The 21,459-nt window shown below is 47.6% G+C and overlaps 1 protein-coding gene across 1 annotated transcript in view; it reads left to right on the forward strand.

Moving 5' to 3' along the window:
- LOC146869315 (complement C4-like) overlaps nucleotides 1–21,459 on the forward strand; it is a 529,345-nt gene that overhangs the window by 442,323 nt on the left and 65,563 nt on the right. Inside the window, exons 33-34 of the mRNA XM_085634104.1 lie at nucleotides 4,221–4,314; nucleotides 12,570–12,732. Of these exons, the coding sequence (XP_085490230.1) occupies nucleotides 4,221–4,314; nucleotides 12,570–12,732 (257 nt within the window). The remainder of the gene's footprint in view (nucleotides 1–4,220; nucleotides 4,315–12,569; nucleotides 12,733–21,459) is intronic.

Consider the following 21,459-nt stretch of genomic DNA (forward strand, 5'->3'; position numbering starts at 1 on the left):
CGGAGGAAGATCATTCTCCTACCTGGTGGCCAAGACGTGGAACTCCCTCCCCGCCCACCTACGACTGACCCAGGACCACCTCACATTCAGGAAACACCTCAAGACCTGGCTCTTCGAACAGTAGCGGCACCCCCTCCTCCCCCAGCACCTTGAGACCCCTACTGGTGAGTAGCGCGCTCTACAAATGTATTGATTGATTGATTGATTGACTTGGAGAAGAATGGCCGGACCCACAGGGCCCTTATGAATACCAGCCCCTGTACCCCATTGTGGATTGGTGTGAGGAATTGGCGAATGCCAGTCGACTGGACACCTCTCGAGATACTCGCTTAGTCTCTCCACCTACCGTTACTATGGAGGATGGAGCCTCCTTTGCTATGGTGTTTAAGAGGGCGGTCAAAGTCCTGGATCTTCAGCTATGCTCTGTGGCTGTCAAGACTAACGTCTTGACAGAGGTGCTTCAGCCGGTAGTCACCCCCAAAGAACCTCCTCTCTGTTAATGAAGCTTTCACAGACATCCTGCTTGGGGCCTGGTTCAAGCCCTGCACACGGGCTCCTGTGAACAGGATAATTGCCCGCCACCATTGCCCCACTCAATGGGAACCCAATTTCCTCACCCAGCACTCTACCCTGGAGAGCTTAGTGCTCCAAGCCTCCACTTCCTGAGTAAATCCTGGTGCATTCCCTACCAGTACCACACCACTGGATAGGGAATTCAAAAGGATGGACACATTAAGCAAGAAAATGTCTGCCTCCACCAGCCTGGCACTGCGATCCATGAACACCACATGCATTTTCGGCCGTTACTTTGTGATCCTGTTTCACAGGTGCTGTCTATGGTCCCAGATGAGGCCCAAGCCATACTCTATCAAGTTATGGCTGATGGGAAGGACACAGCTAAGTTCACAATCTGTAATGGGCTTGAAATGACCGACTTGTTAGGCAGAGCAGTTTCTTCATGTGTGGCATGATGGCTGGCAAAGGATGACTGGCTTTTCGGTGCATGTCCAGGCTCCAATCTCTTTGAAAACAAAGCTTTAACCAGTGCTGGAGTGCTTTAAGGAAAGCAGAGCTATGGACAGGTCCTTGGGCATTTTCATGACCCCTCGCCAACCCCAGTCTGCCTTTTGCTTCCTTCGTGTCCACAAAGGGGCTTCCAGCTGTTTCTCTACATGACCAGCAACCACAATACACAAGCTTTCCGGGCCTGGCTTGGCCAAGGACACGGTACTCATAGAGCATGTAGGTCATCAGCCAGAGGTCGGGCCAGTCCACCACTCCCCCGGTAGCTGCAGTTTCCAAGCCCCTTTACTTTACACTTCAACCATCATGGACAATCAGGGGGAGGCACGATACTCCGTCAACAGCACCACTGGAGATCGATAACATCTAACCGCTGGGTTCTCCAGATTGTCCAAAGGGGCTACTCCCTCCCCTTCATCACCACCCCTCCACCCATGCCACCCACCTGCGACAGGCTGATGGAGGCCTATCTCTCCTTACTCCACCAGGAAGTGACAGCTCTCTTGGCCAAGGGAGCAATAGAGAGGGTTCGAGCTTCACAAGAAGGTTGTGTTCCTATTCTAGAACCGTACCTTCTCAATTTCTTCGTGAAAAAGGAGAAATCCAAAATGCTTGCTCAAGTTCTGTCTGCCCTCAATACGGGAGACTGAATAGTAGCGTTGGACTTGCAGGACCTATATTCCATATTCCCATTCTGCTCCCCACAGGTGTTACCTGCAGTTCACGGTGGGCCATGAGTACTTTCAGTTTGCCGTGCTCTCTTTTGGGCTTACCAGCAGGTATCCACCAACATGATCTAAGTAGTTGAAGCTCATCTGTGGAGATCAGGGGTGCCAGTATTACCCTATATCGACGACTGGTTATTGAAGGCGGACTTCCCCCAGGCAGTCGTCTCCCACCGCCAGCCTATGTCCGACTTAATATATTCACTGGAGGTCAATATTAACATGCTGAAGTCACACCTGACTCCCTCTCGAATGCTCCCTTTCATTGGAGCTGTTCGGGACACAGTGCGGTTTCGGGCTTATCCTTCTAAATAGCAAGTCCAAGATATTCAGGCTATGATACTGATATTTCAGCCTTTATCCTGAGTTTCAGTGAGACTGACTCTGAGGCTGCTGGGCCTCATGGCCTCCTGCATCCTGCTTGTGACACATGCTTGCATATGCAGGCTCTGCAGTGGGACCTGACGTTCCAGTGGTACAGCAGCAGGGGAATCTGTCTGACATGGTCCAGCTCTCAAAGGGTACTGAAAAAGATCTGCAGTGGTGGTTAACGAACCGTGAATGGGTCCTTGGCAGACCCCTCTCCCTTCCCCAACCAGATCTGACAGTAGTGACAGATGCGTCACTCCTGGGCTGAGGCAGCCATCTAGGATAGGTGGAGATCAGAGGCCTCACGTCTCTGGCAGAGTACAAGCTCTATATGAACCTGTTGGAGCTTCGGTCAATTTGTTTGGCACTGAAAGCCATTCATCCTTCGATCACTTTGCACTGAAAGTCTTTTATCCTTCGATCAAGGGTAGACTAGTGCAGGTGTTCACGGATAACACCACTGCCATGTGGTATTGCGCCAATCAGGGCAGGGTGGGGTCGCTGACCCTCTGTCAAGAGGCCATGCGTCGCTCGACATGGCTGGAACCTCAGGGCATTTCCTCGGTGGTTCAACAACTGGCAGTTCTCTACAAGCCAGGGCGAAGATGCCTAGCGTATCATGAGTGGTGTCTTCTACCGGATGTGGTGCAAGGTCTTTTTCAGTGGTGGGGACAGCCTTGGTTAGATCTGTTCGCCACTGCAGAGAACATACAATGTCAGCAGTTTTGCACGCTGGAGTTTCCAAGGCGGCTCTCGCTCTGAGACGCTTTTGATCTCAAGTTGAGCTCAACTCTCCTGTATGCCTTTCTGTCCATGAGTTTGGAAAAGAACGGGGCCCCTGTATACAATATAAGATTGCCTTTCTACAAGGAAATATACAATTGAAAAAATGAATGCCTAAGGCAAGGCGATAATCAGTTGCTAATGTGGGCGAAAAAAACAAAAATAGGTGATATAAACACCAAATAAACAGATGATATTCAAAAAATGTATATTAAATAATTTATTGTATAAAAATATTGATATATATTTTTTGTTAACATTGTTTATATATATTGAAAATACATTGGTTATTGTTTGATGGTAATTATGTACATTAGGAACAAAATTGTGTGTATGCATAACACTATTTCAGAATGCAAAAAATGTCAATGTTAGTTATTTATAAGAAATCATTGTTGTTACTCATGTATCTTGAACAGCCAACACCCAGTGACAAAGCCAATCATACTGACAGTCTTTGGGTGTATGTCAGTTGTTGTGTCATGTATCTGGGTAAAGTTACATCTCAGAGAAAAACCAAAATACTGGTCAGGTGGCACACTATGGAAATCACAGAAACTTATTTCACATGTACTTTTATAGGAGCCCCCACTTTTTCCATCTCACTTAAGGACCTGTCTGCCCGTATTTTTATGTGACTGGTTTCAGCCAGCATCTGTGGGTGCTTCTCGAAGTCTGGCTAGAGCATATCTTTCCAAAGTTATTGCTTCATGCAGTGCAAGACAATGGGCAAGCATACATTTTAAAGGGCTATAGTTGTCATGCTGTACAATTTACACATTACAGTAACTGTTGAACATATTAATGCAGGAAGATATGGGGCTGTTTTTAATGTGTTTAAGACTATAAGTTTTCACTGCTTTATAAGCCTTGCTTTCTCGCTACATTAATTTGCCAATCTTTTTTTAATTTCTTTCTTGGTAGAGGGACTCACCCTGGACCCCAGGTTTGTCCATTGAACGTATTCACATCATTTGCTATATAAAAGTTATGCCTGACGTTTACGCCTCACCACTTTCAAATGTCACCAGACGCCACTGGGATAGACCCATTTCAAGTACTGGTGATGAAGGGAAGGGATGGCAGCTAACCCGGCTTTGTCACTTGTGGTGAAGGGAGGGTATATGGGCTGGCCCAGCTCTGGTACTCGTGTTGATGGGAAGGAACATGTGCAGATCTGTCTTTTACACAGTTTATGTGTTTGAAAAAGGTAGCCAGCTTTGGCAATGGTGTTAAATGGCCAAACGACCTGAAGAAACATTTTTGCGACCCACTGTGTGACACAGAAGCCTAATTTTTGGCTTTCCCCGTTGGTTTCAGATTCTGCGACTGTACAACGTGATGCAGGTGGAGAACAACACCTGCCAACAACTGAAGTTGGAGATCGAGCTGACCGAAGATCTCCGGGAACCGGGTAAATGATGCTGTTCCCCGGTGCAGACTGAGAAGACACCCCTCTCCACTAGGCCACTAACACAAGTGTAGGGAAGTGCTAGAAACACACTCCAGTGATGCAAATTTCTAGACTGAATATTCAGCAGCCTGACTGTGCACCAGTTGTGCCAGTTCTGTGGTGGAGTGGTCATCTGTTTCACATTTAGGAGACACTACAATGGTGAATGGTCAGTGTAATGAACTTGCAGTCAGACCTAAGAGAGAGTCTATCAGCATGTGGGAGCCTCTATTCCTAGACAGAATTGTGTGGCTCCTATATTCTGATTATTGGCCCTTGACACCCCAGTCTGGTGTTAGGAGCTGCTTTGTAGTGACCTTTAAAGTGATGGTTCATAATCTCTGCCCAGAAATGCAATAGTCTTTGTATGACTTTAGTTAGGTCCTCAATACGAGTGAAATGTTTACTTGTAAGATGTATGGCAGTTCCAGTAACCAGACATATCTTAATTGGGAGTTTGATACTATAACCCCACTCTTGCAGTTTTTTGTGGGCAAGTCAAACCCGATAGTTACTGGGAAATGCATATTTTTGCACGTTAAGCATCAAAATATGCACGCGAGTCCCTATTATTAGGGACAAACAATAAAATAGGTATTTTTTGGTTCCGATAAATTCCAACTCAAGGAGCAGGATTTTTTAAGGTGCTATAAATGTCAGCTCAAAGTGCCGACCACTCAGAATGAAAGATGAATGAGAACCATAATGTATATAGCATCTTCCTTCACTTATAATTTCTACTTATTTTCCCTTCGCCCTCTTTTTCCTTCACGGTTCTCGCTGGAAATGGGCAGGAAATGTAAATACAAAGACACTGATTTCACAAAATTTGGTTGCTTATATCACAGAGTAATCACTTATCCTAGGCAGATCTCGCATAGCTGAGCTACTCGTCAGAATATGGAGAGCTTAAAATGACTGACGGTGATCCACCAAATATTGTTTCAGAAATCTCGAGAGAGAAATATTGTGTCAAAATATTGTAATGACAAATATATTGTGTGACAGAATACTGAAGGTACAAATATTGTTTTATAAATGTAGTCTTAATCTAGTTGTACATAAGGGTTTTTGTAAATTATTTTGTTGATTTTGATTAGATTTTGTTATATAAGTTAATATGTTTAATTATTTTGAGTATAGCTTTGTATTTTTTGATTTGGCAATATATTTTAAGTTTATTTTATTTTATTTAAATTACATTTATGGTTAATATTTTTAAAATGTACTTTTAAAATTTACTATACATATACACACATGCACATATATATGTGTGTGTGTGTTTGTGTTGATTTAATTCTTCTCATTTTAGGTTTTGCTAAAGTAAATCTGTGCTTTTCGAAGTGCAACATTTCCATTTTGGTGCTTGCGCTGAAGTAGGAATAGTAGTTATGATCCCTCCAAAGTCCAACACTTTCCCAACTGTTGCTTACCTTGGAATGGGAATAGATAATCTGACCCCTCCAAAGTCAAAAACTTTCTTACTGTCGCTTATGTTGGAATGGGAACACTAAGTCTAATTTATTTGTCAGAGGTTTTTTAATGTAATATACTTTTGTGGTTTAATGTTAAAAGTTTGTTTAATGGTAAATATTTTTGTTACATATTTTTGTAGTATTTTTATAAATAATTTCTGTTTTAATATCATTTAATATCCAGTCTATTGTTTATTTTTAGTATCTTGTGTTATAAATATAGTTCATTATGAGTAGTATTTTTCTTGCTTTTTATGTTTGAAATTATATCTGATAGAGACATCTAGCCGCAGATTACTTACCTTTGAATTCTCCACAGGCACCAGTCTGGATCCGAAAAAGTTTCAGCAGTACCTCTGCGTGCCGGGGGAATGCGCCTTATGGCTCCACAGTGACGGCGTCTCCGGATATGACGTCAGTAGAGCCATATAAGTGCCCTCCGGTGCGTGGACATCAGTTTCTTCTTTTCTGCGCTGTAACGCGGTTCCGGAGAAGCGGTTTCCTCAGGTCGTTTTATTTTACAGACCTACTCTGGCACCTGGTGTTGGTGGGACAGTGTGCCTTGACTGATGCCGACAGGTTTTAAACCTTGTGGGTCTTGTAACAAACAGATGTGGGTGACGGACCCGCATACAATTTGTATGTGGTGTTTAAGTGAACACCATGACACAGGGGATTGTGGTTCCTGCTAAAAGTTGAAACTAAAGTCAGTGAAGGAGCGGCGGTTGAAATTGATGGCAGCGCTTGTTTCACGATCCTCAGAGGCTTCCCAGCCTCGGACTTTGTCGTCCCGGGAAGAGAAGTGGGGTCGATCTAGAGTCCGAAGCGGGTCCAGAGGACGTTGTTCTCTGGGTAAGTCGAAAGGTAAGAGGCGGTCGAGGTTGCAGTCTCGGACTTTAGTGTGGAGAGACTCCATCCCCCAGGGCTCCTCAGGGCTCCTCCCGCTCGACGGTTGAGGAAGCCATTCGAGACTTCGTGTCGCGCCTCCCTGTGTTTCCGGGAGCCGGGCCGTTGCTGGGTCATCTTTGGGACCCCATCTCCCTCTGGAGAGCCCCAAGGCCCGGAGGAGGTGAGTGGGGCACCATCCTCAGTGACGGTTGGGCCTTCGGACTTGATGGATCGGCGTCGACAGACATCGGATGAGCAAGCTCACAGCCCTTCAGTGTCTTTGCCTTCGACGCCAGTAATTGACCAACCGACTCTGACTTTGACATTGGTGGCGCCGGTCGAAGTTGCCTCACAACTCTCCTGTCGACGTTGTGTCTGCGCCGCTTGGGCGTCGTTCAACGTCGGTGGCAGTATCTCTTATGCAACGTGAAGGAGCAGCTCATGTTGTGGCTTCTCTTCATGGAGAGGTGTCAGGAGGTCTACCTGGGGCAGAACTTTTTAGGCCCATTTCAGGTGGAAGAGAGCTGGCTGACAGCTCTTGGTGAGGCCTGTGGTCTGGACTCTTTGCCAGCATCGGGGTTACTCTATCCTTCTGGCCTTGCCATGGAGACAAGTTCCTCCTTTGTGGACATGCTGAGGAAAGTGGCTGCAGTTTTAGATTTATTACTGCCCACAGTGCAGCGGTCTACAGACCCTTTGTTTGAGATCCTTTATCAGTGACAAAAAAGGGAAGAACCTGTTCTCCCATATAGTGAGGCCCTTTTTGACATATTATTAGGTGCCTAGGCTAAGCCTGAGTTAGGGGTCCCAGTGGACCGTGACATTGCACGTAGACATTTACCTGCACCTGGAGACTCTGTCTCGGAGACACTTTTTATAATGGATGTTTTTCCTTCTTCCCTTGATATTCTTGGTCCGATCGGCATTGCCTGTCTTCTGGAGGAATCTACTTATTATTCTCCAAATTCATTGTTTTGTGAGGATTCATAATTGTTGTTTGTTGTGGCATCAGTTATTTAAGATACCATTTGTCAGGTGACATTTTCATACGGCAAGTCACCTTGGATGGTGGCAGGGTACTACTCTTTTTTCTCTCTGGGTTGTGTGTGTTGCCGATCCTCTCATTTCATATATTGTCTTGTATCAGAGGTGTCGTATGTGGCTGTTGTTGGCAGGGATTTATTTTATGTGTAATCTGGAACTACACCTTTTGTTGCGTCCCATTCTTCAATATTATTGAGGAAGTCTTTCATAGGACTGGATCTCAGTTCTAGTTTATTCTTATGTACACAGTATAAACAGGAAGGTATCATATGCGCTACACATTTTTTTTTTTAAATAAGTTAAAAAAAGAAAGATGGTTAGTCAAATATGCAGTTAATTCCCTTTTTTCGCTTGCCTTGGTGTTTGAGCTTATTCAGAGCTCGAGATAGTATTCAGTCTATTATTGCGCTATGGCACGGAAGTCTGTTGGGAGGCAAGTTTTATAGGTTCTTCTGCTGGCAGTAGTTTGTGGCCAGTTAAATTCTGTGGTTCAATTGAAGTATTTGGTGATGTATTTATGTTTGCAAAACCTTTTATGTCTATATATACATCATGTGGCAAGATGTTATGCAATCGGTGCATAGAATAAATATGGATATTCTTTTGTCCAGACTAAATTATTCGTACCAGGAGGTATTGTCGTTCATCTTTCCTTTGCAGAAATGAGTTCTAAAACTCCTGTTTGGAGATTTTATCAGGACAGTTCCTTTTATAATTAATATTGTCATGAACAATGCAGATTATAGGACTTTTGTTATGCTGTTGACCCTTCTTTTTTCCGTTTGGGGGACAGGGGTTCATGTCTGTCCTCTGACAGATGATTCTTCGAGGGCTTCAAACCCTTTTTTTCTCCTTCAAAGACCGATTCTCTCGGGCCTGTGAGGTTGTTTTAATCGATATGTTTTGTTACAGTGATCAGGGTCTCTATTAAGCGTGAAGCCCTTGTACTGCTATTCCTATGTACACTTGGTCGGTTGTTCATTTGACCGATTAGTTCTCTTAGAGAACTTTCATAGGATTAATTCACAGTCCCTCCTCCAGTGGGGTATAGCTATGGTATTTTATTCAAAGTTAAGGAATCTGCGGCTAGATGTCTCTATCAGATGTAAAAGTTACTTGCCTTTGGTAACGCTATATCTGGTAGAGACACAGTCTAGCCGCAGATTCCTTAACGCCCTGCCCATCCTCCCCGCTCTGCGTATGATTCTTGAGATAAGAGTTTTACCCTTTCAGTACTGAGTTTATATACCAGTAATCATTGACTCTTCTATGTTTGGGTTAAACCAGCTGCTTGGCCTGGCCACTTAGCTTTTGTTTAGAGATTGCAATACCGTCCATTTCTGAATGGTAGAGTGTGTGTGTGTTTTTTCTTGCTCTCTGGTTTACACACCAGTGAGCAGTATTCATTTATTTGTTCTTTCGATGAATTACTTTTTGGTAACGTCAAACCTTGATGCGGGTACTGTCAGTATATCAGGTGATGGTGTAAATTAACAAACAGCTTAGTGTTGTTGTTGTACGTCCTGTGTGCTGTTACCATGACATAACCGTTGATGTATGGTTCATAGAGGGAATGGTCTCTTCCCTCATATGGGGGTTATTGACCAAGGCATAGAGGTTCATGTAGTTCTGTGTTAAGTAGATTATATTAGGGATTTTCTCTAAAATCCATGTTTGGTATTACACCATTTGATGTTTCATTTTTTTTAATAGTGTTTGAAAGATTTTTTCTCTTTTTTGACACACTTCTTCACAACCAGTTTCTATAGTGGTCCCGCGTTCTGGAGCGGAATGTTTCACAGAAGAAAATGACGTCCACACACCGAAGCGGATTTATATTGCTCCACCGACGTCATATCTGGAGAGAACGTCACCGCAGATCTGTACGACGCCATGCCCCGGCACCCAGAGGTGCTGCTGGAAGGTTTTGGGATCCAGACTGGCAACTGGAGAGAATTTAAAGTTAAGGAATCTGAGGCTAGACTGTTTCTCTACCAGATATAGCGTTACCGAAGGTAAGTAACTTTTACTTCAAAGTGAGGATATTTGTAAGTTATACTGTTTTATATATCCTTTATGTAGTTTAAAATATATATTTATATGTTAATATAATGTATAATAGTTAAAAGTCAATATACTTATTTTATTAGATATTGTGGTTGTATATATTTTCGTAGTTGCTGTTTTTGACATTACATACAAGAATTTAAAGTCAATGTTTGTGTCCTCAATATTTTTGTTGCTGATATATATTTAATTTTTTAATTTTATTGATTTTCATATAACCGGGTAAAAGCAGCCACCCACCCGCGACAATTAAACTTGAGTCATAATGAATACAAAACAACAGGTTCTGTCATTCGAGGCACCAGCCAAATCCCTGCAGAAATTATACAAAGGAGCAGACATCAAATTGGCCCCCACCTAAAGATTCTTAGACACTTATTAGTGCCCTCAGTTCCTGGACCCAGCCGGCTCCACCACCTGAGCCCCTCCTCAAGAAATGTCTTCCTCTGCATGCTGCCAGGGTCCCCATTATATATATTTTTCATGGGGCATCCATGTACCTGATACACCATTTTAGTTCGAGCCTGGGCAGCGCATGCACTGGTCTGCAAGGCCTGCTGTATTCGGGTTATGTGCTATCGGGGACTTTGGACATGCCCTCCGCTTTTGCTTGGTTTGTTGGCCTGCTTTTTAAAATTCCTTTTCTCTAGTTGGTTAATATTTTGCATCTGTCCTGCCTTTCGGTACTTGGTTCCCTCCCATCTGACATCACCATTGTTTCTTTTGGTTGGCCAGCTCTGGCCATCTCTTGATTCCTCCCTCCCTCGCACACCCTCACCCCCCCAGTCATTGCTGCTAGCTTGAAACTATTGATGGGGTAGCTATTCTAACGCCACAGTATGTTGATACAAAAATGTGAAATAAATAAAACAACAGCCCATTACAACAATAATAATTTTGTGAGCTCTCCCCCCACCCTCAGAGCACAAATACAGCATCCATCCATGCCATTATCTGAAGGGGGGACATTTAGGCCGCTAGCCTACTGTTGAAGAACATCATGTGATCCCAGAGGTGAGATCAAGTTTTCACATGCATTTGGAATGCAATAGGACTCGCATTACTGAAAGTTTGACCTATCGACTTTGCAAATATTAATCAGATCATGTCTGAACTGAAGAAGAGGACCGAAGAAGAACTGCCCTGCCGACCTTGGAACCAGCAAAGGGAGGCTGCACAGACGATTGAACTTCACCTGCTCCTCCTTGGGCCAGTGAAGAAAGGACTGTGCCTGTGGTGCCTGGTTTGCGGAAAAGTGATCCCTCAGCTCCAGCTAGAAGAAGGTGATCTCCATGAGTCACTTTCTACTACAGCACAGGGCCACAAAAGCTGAGGAAGTCTGCCAGGGCAAGTTGGTATTTCAGATCACCAGACTGAGTTCTGATGCTTAAAAGGTGCTGCCATGTCTGCTGGACCTGGAAGAGACGTTGGATTGCAGTTTAGCCACCCAGAGGGCAAGCTATCGCTAAAAATAGAAAACCACTGAAACCGTTGTAGCCAGAGACAAGCAGATGAGTGGCAAGTGTGTCAGTGCTGGACTTCATCTGAACTACGAGGGACGTCGACCCCTGTGGCCAAAGTCGTCCCACCGTGTTCGTGAGGTGGCTCAGAAAAACCCCGTCAACCAGAGTATCGCCTACAGCATCCTTGAGCATCTTCACCCTACTGCATCCCTTGCATCAGGACCACTTCCATGATTCCCCTGACACCGGCTCAGCATCCACAGCATCCTTGAGCATCTTCACGCTACTGCATCCCTTGCATCAGGACCACTCCATAAACACTCCATTAGATTTTATGTCAACTTTCTATTGATTCTGGAACTGGTCTGAAGACTGCTCTTCTTTTGCGGTAACTGTCTTGTTGCACCTAGTTGACCTCCTTGACCTGCTCCATGCCGGAGACGGTCACCCAAAGTAACTCTAAAGGACTGCATTCCACATTGCTATCAAGTTTCTTGAAAAATATTCTAAGTGCCAGATTAGTTGAATTTGAAGTTTGAAGTTAAGTAGAAAGCTATGATTTATTGCTTCTTAAAGTATTTGTATCTCCAGAACTCTCAGGTAGATCTTTTTCATTTTGGTGTCTATAAATTCATAAAAAAATACAGTCTAGTTTTATAAATTGGTGTCTGAATTTTTTAATGTAGCGTTGAATTCTTATTAAAATTGTTGCAGCTAAAATGCTTTACACTAGTTACTCTGTTAAGCCTGACTGCTCACAGCCACAGTTACTGAGGGCTGAGCTAAGGTTGAACAAATGAGCTTGACTCGACCCAAGACAGGGTTGGTCAGTTTATCGTGAGGTTGCACAACCACACCATATAATACCCCCAATTTCCTCACACTCTGTCTTAGCTCTTGAACGTGGCTACAAGATACTGAAGAACGTCTTGTCTCAGAGATGACACTTTGAAGTTATGCCTATTTTCACTTCCTATTCCTAGTTTACTATTGCAGCTCAACAATTAATCTAGGCTACATGGAGTTGGCATTAGCGCCATTTTGAAACTCAAGACTACAATTGGACTGTGCCTGAGAAAGAGTCTCATGGCTTCAGATCTCAGGGGCTTCCAAGGGTCAAGAGGTGAAGTTTTTTTTCCCTTGAAGAAGCCATCACGAGGTTCATTACTTTCTGCAAAGGTGAAGGCACTGGCTCGATTTCAGCTGGATGTTTTGTGGTGAAGGACAGATTCTCCCGCCAAGCGCAAGACTTTGTGCTGTGTTTCTTTTTACTCTCCAGTTCCCTCTGATTATGATGCAGACTACGACTACAAGGAAGATGATGAAGTCAAGGAAGAGCCCTCTGCCAGGATCCACTGGCAGGACCTCCGCAGCAGACGCAAGCGCCAGGCAGTGCCGGTCGAAGGAAAGACCAAGGAGGTGGTGTATATGGTGTATCTCTGGTAAGTGGAAAGAGTGCTGTATAGTATATCTGTGGTAAGTGCTGTGTAACATCCATCCACAGTAATTAAACCGAGGACTGTATAACATTTTTGATGGAAGTGTATGGGGGACCGTGTAACATATATCTGAAGTAATTATTTGGAATGCTATATAATATGTCTTTCATCAGTGTATAGAGTGCTGTGTAACATCCGTCTCTAGCGAGAATATGAACTGTTGAATAAGTTATGTGGTGCATGTATGGAGTGTTGTGTAAGCTCTGTGTGTGGTAAGTACGTAAAGTGCTGGGCAGGTCAGTGGTACACATTAGGAGTGCTATATCAGATATGTCGGTTTGTCTTTGAGTGTTGTGTTTCATCTGTCTGTGATAAGCATATGAGTGCCATGGAAGATTTGCCTTCGGTGATTACATGGAGTGCTATAAAGGGTCTGTCTTTGTTGATGAGATTGATGTATTAGATCTAGTGGTGGTAAGTTAAGTGTGTAGTTTGTTGCATAAGAAAATTGCAGTAAATACTGAAAGTGATAAAGATTAGGTTGTCATACGTCAAAATAATGTTGTCAGATCCCTTTGTGGTTAGTGCAGAACATGCTGTATTAGGCCTGTTTGTTGTTGGTTCTGGGAGAGAGTCTTCAGTGGTGACTTTAGGTATTCCATTAGAGCATTTAGGAACTTAGGAAGAGTGGAGAAAGAATGAGAGTCATCTGGGGGCGCTAGGTGGCGCTGGACCGTCATGGCCGCGCTTTAGTGAGGCTCTCGCCAGCCGGGCGTCAATAAACCCTGCAACCACATCCTACAGGCCAGTTACCTACATTTAATCGATGCCGACGGACAGCTGAAGGTCTCGGGTCCACTCGGCGCAAGTTTCGAGTCTGTAGGTGCCCTGACGGCGCAGATACTACCCGGCGGGGACGAGACAGCGAGAGGGGCGGACCTTCGGAGCGGAGGCTCCTAACAACGCGAGACCGGGGATTCATCGGGCCCTGCGGGCCGCGAGGTACTCGTGGACTTTGGCTGGCACGAAAGACACTCTACTGGACAACCGCGGTGGGCCTGACGTCCCCTTCACTTCATCGCGATTGCCTGTGCCCACCTGCGGTGCCGGGCGTGCTTCTACTACATTGAGGCTGCGGATGTCATATGTGTAGGTACCCTGCCCACCCTACCGGACCACGCTAAAGCAGGGGAGCGCGCTTCTTGGCCCGAGGGCGCCGGGGGCTGCGTCGAGGAGGGGGCTGTCAGCGGAGCACCTCAACTGGAGTTGCGGAGTAGCAGCGGCCCGTGCCCTTCGGACGTCTCTCCTGGTCTGCCTACGGAGCGGAGGTGCGTGACCCTATACTTGCCGGGATAGCGGTGGTGCTGTGGCTGCACGGAGCGCCCTGAGGCCAGGCTGACCTACAGGCCACCGGCATCTGGAGGGGTCTGCTCCTCTGGCGAGCTGGTGTTGGCACTGCGGAGTGTGGTAGGCGCCTCGACTCGGAGCTCCCGCTAGCACCTGCGGTATTGACCCTACCTTGCGGCCTATCTCTCTTAGGCCTCGTCCGACGCGGCCATGGGCAAAGCGGACGCAAAACAGGCGACTCTACAATTCAACCCCCCAAAAAAGAAAACGCGAGCCCTGCCTGCGGAGAGTGGCGAATTGGGGCCCAGCGAAGAGGAGGAAGTGGACTGGAAGGCTATCCTTCTCGGCCTGCAGACGAGCCTAACTTCCATTGACACCAAAATCGACAATATGAACACACGTCTGGAGGCAGTGGTACATCGGCTGGACCAACATGGAGAGCGCCTGAAAGAGGCGGAGGGGCGAATATCGGAGCTGGAGGATGGCGCAGTGGCCGGTGCAGCTAAGTTGACGCAGATGGACCGGCTGCTCAAGGTCATTGCCGACAAAAATGAAGATTTAGAGGCACGCTCCCGCAGAAACAACGTTCGCCTGATTGGTCTTGCGGAGTCCAGCGGTGGGGGTCGCATGGAGGATTTCATTGAGCGGCTGCTGATCGATAAATTTGGAAGGGACTCTTTCTCGCCGCAACTGGTGGTGGAGCGAGCCCACCGCTCATTGGGGCCTCGCCCGATTCCTGGGGCCCCTCCACGTCCTGTTATCATCAAATTTCTGAATTACAGAGACCGTGACACCGTATTGCGTCTAGCCAGGGAGAAACAACCGATCCTACATGAAAACGTCACCATTTCATTTTACCCGGATTTCACACAAGCAGTGCAAGATGCCCGTCGAAAATTTACAGGAGTAAAGAAGAAACTACAGCAACGAGACATTCCTTACTCCATGCAATATCCAGCCAAGCTCAAGGTCACACATCATGGCAAGCCCTTCTTCTTTGGTACTCCGCAACAGGTGGAGGACTTTTTGAAGGAACAGTCTCCGGCGGCCCCTCAGCGACGCGGTCCTGGAACGAGATCAGGCTCCTGCTCCCCGACGACTGCTCCTGACTGATGAGTACCGCTGTTATGGTTTATGTTTAGTTTCTTTACCCCTTCATGTATCTCTCCTTTTTCCTTGGCACTATCTATTCCCCCATCGCTCTTGAGTCCACTCTTTGAGCAACCTGTACTTTGACTATGGAACTTGGGAGGATCATGCTTTTTGGGAGGGACCGTCTCCATCGGTCACTATGGGACTACATTTACCCTTCGCCCTCTCGCTGAAAGGTACGGGTTGAACAGTCATTACGGTTTGGGGCCCTGTATATGCTGTCGCCTACTGTTAACAAGGTACTGGTCTGGTCGCTGACGACTGGATTTCGCCCTGGCACTCCCCCCCTGTCCCACCTGAACTCCTCCCCCTATGGGGTGATGGTATGGTGGGTGAAAAAAAGGGATGGGAAGGGCAGGTCCGGCACACCGGCGAGTCCCCTATAGGGTATACCCCACTTTTTGCATATATGTTCGTTGTAAAGATTGGGAGGGGGTTTGCATTCCGGCAGGATTGGGCTGCAGTGGTGGGAGGGGGTGGGATGGGGGTTGGGGATGTTCTACATGATTGGGATGTTGAAATAGGCAAGGGGGTGGGAGTTCCAGGGACTGTTTTAGGGTTGTTGTTCGCATTCAGCATGAATAATGTGCATATATTTATTGAAATAGCACACTGTGTCACCCTTTTTCGACCATTACATTTATGGCCCTGCTGCCAGTTGCACCTCGTCACCCATAAGTCATCTCTCGGCACACATGACCCGCACCACAGGCACTGAGATGGGGGAGGGAGCCCTGCTCACTGCTGTCACCTGGAATGTTCGGGGCCTGGGGGACCCCAGGAAACGTAGGCAAATCTTGGGTGCCTTAGACAGGTTGCATGCTCAGGTTGTATTTCTTCAGGAGACTCACATGGACCCTCTTCGCAATGCCACCTTTGCTGCCAGATGGGCTGCACATTCCCTTCATGCCCCTTACTCGTCTTATGCCAGAGGCGTTACTATCCTAGTTAAAAGGGGAGTTCCCTACGTTCCCATAGGCACCGCCACTGATCGCGAGGGTCGTTACTGCATAGCATGGGGTAGGATAGGGGTCGAGACCATCACCCTTGCCTGCTCTTATGGCCCCAACTGCGATAATCCGAGCAGTTTCATTGCTCTCTGGAACAAGGTCAGGGAGGTGGGATCCACCCATCTTATCTGGGGGGGAGATTTCAATGCTGTTTTAAACCCCACGTTGGATAGGTCAAACCCCTCCACGCACCACTACACTAACACACACAGATACCTGAGGGACATATGCGACACCCATGAGATCGTGGATACCTGGCGACACTTGCACCCGACTTCTATGGAAGGCACACACTGGAATCATGCACATGCAACTTGGGCCAGACTAGATTACATTATGGTGGATAGGGCCCTAGCCCCCTCCTTGGTGGGGGTGCGACATCTGGGCCGCACATACTCCGATCACTCTCCAGTATTGGCCGAGTTCCGGCTACCCGACATCGTGGGCAGACCTCAGACTTGGAGACTCCAACCCACCATCTTACTTGATGAACTATTTAGAACAGAATTGGGTCAAGAACTAGAAGACTTCCTATCCCGCAACAGTGGAACGGTGGACCGGATGGCCACTCTCTGGGAGGCGCTGAAGGTAACGATACGAGGCTTCTGCATTTCAAAGAGCTCCGGGGTACTACGGACCCTGAGAGATACACTACGCAAACTGGAAACTACACTCCACACTCTAGAACATAGCCCAGACTATAACACCAATGCAGATGCGCAGGCAAAGTACCGCGAAACGCTATCGGACTACATGTCCACCGCTGAAAGGGAGGTAAAATTCCGAGGCCAATACTTCAAAGCTCGCACGTACGGGGAAGGGGAACGACCCGGTAAATCTTTGGCGGGAGCGGTCCGACCACCACGAGGCTCTAATTTTGTGCTGGAGCTGGAGGGGGAGGATGGGACTCCTTTACGGGACACGCGCTCGCTTCTGGCGGCCTTTACCACACACTACTCAACGTTATACTCCACTACCAGGGTCGGTGCACTGGACATGGACGACTACCTTAGGGAGCTCACACTGGGATGGCTCTCTGACCGTCACCGGGAGTTCCTGGCGGAGCCGGTGGGCCTGGAGGAAGTTAAAGATGCGATCAAACAGATGGCTCCGGGAAAGGCCCCTGGCCTGGACGGGCTGCCTATGGGCTTCTACAAGGCGTATATTGACATCCTTGCTCCGGTGATCCGTGAGGTTTTCATGGAGGCGCATGAATCAGGCGCACTTCCTCCATCAATGCAGGAGGCGCTGATTACCTCCTTGTTGAAGCCTGGGAAGCCGCCTCAGTGTTGCGACTCGTACCGCCCGCTCTCGCTAATTAACTGTGACGCAAAAATCCTGACAAAAATACTGGCTAACCGTCTGCAGTTGTTACTGGGAGGCCTGGTGTTATCTGATCAAGCGGGTTTCGTCCCGGGTAGGGCCACCTCCAATAATCTCCGGACGCTATTCTCCATCATGCATAATGTAGCTCCAGATTTGCCATCGGTGGCTGTTTTTTTGGACGCCACCAAGGCCTTCGACTCCCTGGAATGGGACTATCTCCACTGTATCTTGCGCAATATGGGCATGCCGCTGGGCTTCACGCGCTGGATTGATCTCCTGTATGACAGACCGGTCGCTAGGGTGGGGTTGAACGGGCGCATATCGGACGCCTTTGTGGTGTCGCGAGGTACCCGGCAGGGTTGCCCACTATCTCCGCTGCTGTTCGCGATAGCGATGGAACCTCTGGCGGCCCGGCTCCGCCAACATCACCGAGACAAGGCTATGCGCTGTCTCCAGCGAGAGGTCCTCATCTCCCTATACGCGGATGACATTACACTCTACATACGTGACCCCGCTGCCAACCTCAACCCTATCCTCCGTGAGTTTATTCGTTTTGCGGGTCTATCTGGTGTCCACATCAATTGGGGGAAGTCCACTATATTCCCACTGACTGCGGCCGCCCAGCCCTTCCCTCTGGACTACCCGCTACGGTGGGAAATGGAGGAAGTTCGTTACCTGGGCATACTCCTCTCCCATGACCGAGAGGAGCTAATGCGGATGAACTATGGCCGCACGTTTGAATATATCCAGGCATGCGTGTCTAGATGGATCACGCTGCCCCTCTCCTTTGCGGGCCGCGCCTCCTTAATCAAGATGGTTGTTCTTCCAAAACTCCTGTACCTGTTCATGAACATCCCATACTACCCTGGCAAGTCCTTCTTTCGTCTTTTGAGGTCTGAACTCATTCGCCTGGTCTGGGGAGGGAGGAGGCCGCGTCTTCGTTGGGAGGTGTTGACTCGTCCATTCGCGCATGGAGGGCTCGACCTTCCGGACTTCGAGTTGTATTATCACAGCGCGCAGGCCCACTACATTCATCACTGGATTCGCCCCACGCCCTTCCTGCCGCAGACGGCTGTGGAACATTGGCTGGCTGCGCCTATTCCACTTGAGGGAGCGATACTCAGTACACCAGAGACACATACAGCGTACCGCACCACGATCTCGAGCTCCATTCTAGCGTGGCGATACATTGCGAAGGTGGCATGCGCACCGCTCATCTATTCCCCACTGCTTCCTCTGGCATACCATCCCCGGTTGCCCCTTTTACAGGAACAACTGTTTAAAAAGTTTATGGCCAAATTCCACATTACAACATGGGGGGACCTCTATCATAGTGGACAATTCCGTTCCCAATCTCATATGTTCACTCACTCTGCACCCACTTTCATGGACACTTTCCTACATACCAGGCTTCGTAGCGGTATTCGTGCATTAACGGGAGACTTTCCTAGTGAGCCACCCACGCTGGAACCCCTGCATCGTTTACTTAAGGCTAACACTCCGACTAATGCAGTCTCTACCCTATACCACTCGCTACGCACCACTCTAGACTTCTCGCCTTGCAAGGCACGTACAAAATGGGAGGAAGACCTAGGACTGCCCATAGATGATGACCTCTGGAGCTACTGCTGCTTACAAACCGAACAGATCTCCTCCAGTAGCAGGTTTAGGGTGATTCATTATCGGTTCTTACATAGGCTCTATTGCACTCCAGCACACATGCATAGGATAGGCCTTCGAGAGGATGATCTATGCTGGCGCTGTCGCGCTCTGGGGGCGGACTTCCTGCACCTGGCGTAGGGATGCCGGGAAATTGCCGACTATTGGCAACAAGTTTTTTCCGGCATTTCCGAAATGATAGATGTCTCACTGACACCCTCTCCAACACAGGCACTCCTGGGCTATACAAGTACTATACGAAAACCTGTCCGTAGATTTGCCACTATCGCCTTTCTTATGGCGAAACGTCTGATAGCTTGTAGATGGGGGCGGGGCAGAACTCCCAGGTTTAAGGATTGGATCGATGATATGGTACACTGCCAGGATACTTTACTTCGTTATGCTGAACTCCTGCCTTCCGCTTCACGGCCGGCTGACATCTGGGGTCCCTTACAGGCATATCTGTTATCACACCCACAGACATAGCGGACCTTCTTTCCGCTTTTCCCTTCACCTTCCTAGACACCGCTCCTGCGGTGGTGGCCCAACTTCTGCCCCTTGGCCAGGCAACAATCGGGGATGAGAGTTGAGACTGTCATTGGACGCAACAGACAGGCGCCTTTATACCACTGCTACACGTTATTATGGGTCGACTGTTTCAATGCAAAAGTTTTTGGGGGTGATGGTTCTTCGTACTGGCACGTTAAGTATCTTGCTTCTTATGCCGCAGCCGGCCCCTGGAGGGTTGTAGGCAGGCAGCTGTGTTTAACATTCATTCTCCTTCTTGTACCACGCTGCCGGCCACAGGTTGGTTGTAGGCATGGGGCTGTGTATTTTGTATTCATGCTGAATAAAGGTTTTGGAAATTTAAAAAAAAAAAAAAAAAAAAAAAAGAATGAGAGTCATCTACCCCAAAAATTATCTGATAGAGACTTCTAGCCGCAGATTCCTTACCATAGCATATTCCCCAGGTGTCAGACTGGATCTTGAAAATCTTGAACAGTACCTCTGTGTGCCTGTTGCATTGCCTTTGTAGGCGACGTCTGTGCCAGATATTGTGCAATGCTTATACAGCATGCGGTTCTCAGTTCCTTCCTTTCTGTGCCAACAGCACAGATCCGGAAGACCTACCTTGGTCGTTTGTTTACCTCCTTCTCAACATTTGGTCAACCTATTTGAGCCTCTTTGATCCCAGTCTGTCTTAGGCATATCCCCTAAGAACCCTGTGGGTTTTAAACCCTGTAGAGCCTGTCATTGAGAAAATGTCTGTGACAGACCCCCATCTGGTTTACTTGTGGTACCAGGAGCTGTACCATGACTCCTAGACCTGCCTCAACTGCCATACGATGAACTCCAAAGCGATCTGAGAGTGGGCAATGAAGTTCCAGGCCGCTTGACAACAGATGACTCGGCACTGCTCCAGGTCCTGGTCACATTTAATTGAAGGTCCCGCGCCCCCTCTTAGTGTTGTTCCTACTGGTCGTCATCAAGGTCAAAGTCATTGTTGGGTTAATCCCACAGAAAGCAGTCCAAGAAGCAGACCCATGCTATTGCCATTGGCAAGGATGTAGCAGAGTTCACTATCAGATGCGGGCTGGACATGACGTAATTGCTGGGGAGAGGTGTTGCTTCATCAGTGCTGCTTCGTTGTGACGCCTGGATGCGATCAAATGGCTTCACAGGGGCTATCCATAATTCCCTTATGGCATGCCTTTGCTTTATGGACATGCCTTTCGGCTATTTGATGACAAGGCTGTATCAGCACTTGAGCCCTTAAAAGAGAGTACGGTCACAGCCCGGTCGCTGAACTCGCCTTGGCAGCATGCAAACTACACTCTTCTTTCACTCCTTCCGTGGATACGTTAGAGGCTACCAACTGTGTTCATTCCAACTCAGCCAACAGGCTTCCCAGCCATTTTGCAGCTGCACACATGGCTCCCACAAGTCCCATGTGACCCAAAGGCCATAAGCCTGCCCAGTCTGACAGCCTCCCAGCCGCCGCCGCCGTAGCCTCCAAGCCTCGCGCACCAACACAAGTACCCTATTTGCGGAAGGATCAGCACCATCTGCCCCAATGGCAAGCCATAACTTTGGACAAGTGGCTGCTTCAAATTGTCAAATGAGGGTATGCCCTTCCATTAACAAAAACCCCGTCACCCTTGGATCAGCTGACAGAAAGCCACATCTTCTTATTGCAGCAAGAATTTGGCCAATGGAGTCATTGAGAGGGTGCCCG

This window comes from Triturus cristatus, chromosome 1_1, assembly GCF_964204655.1.
Source record: "Triturus cristatus chromosome 1_1, aTriCri1.1, whole genome shotgun sequence".
NCBI lineage: Eukaryota > Metazoa > Chordata > Amphibia > Caudata > Salamandridae > Triturus > Triturus cristatus.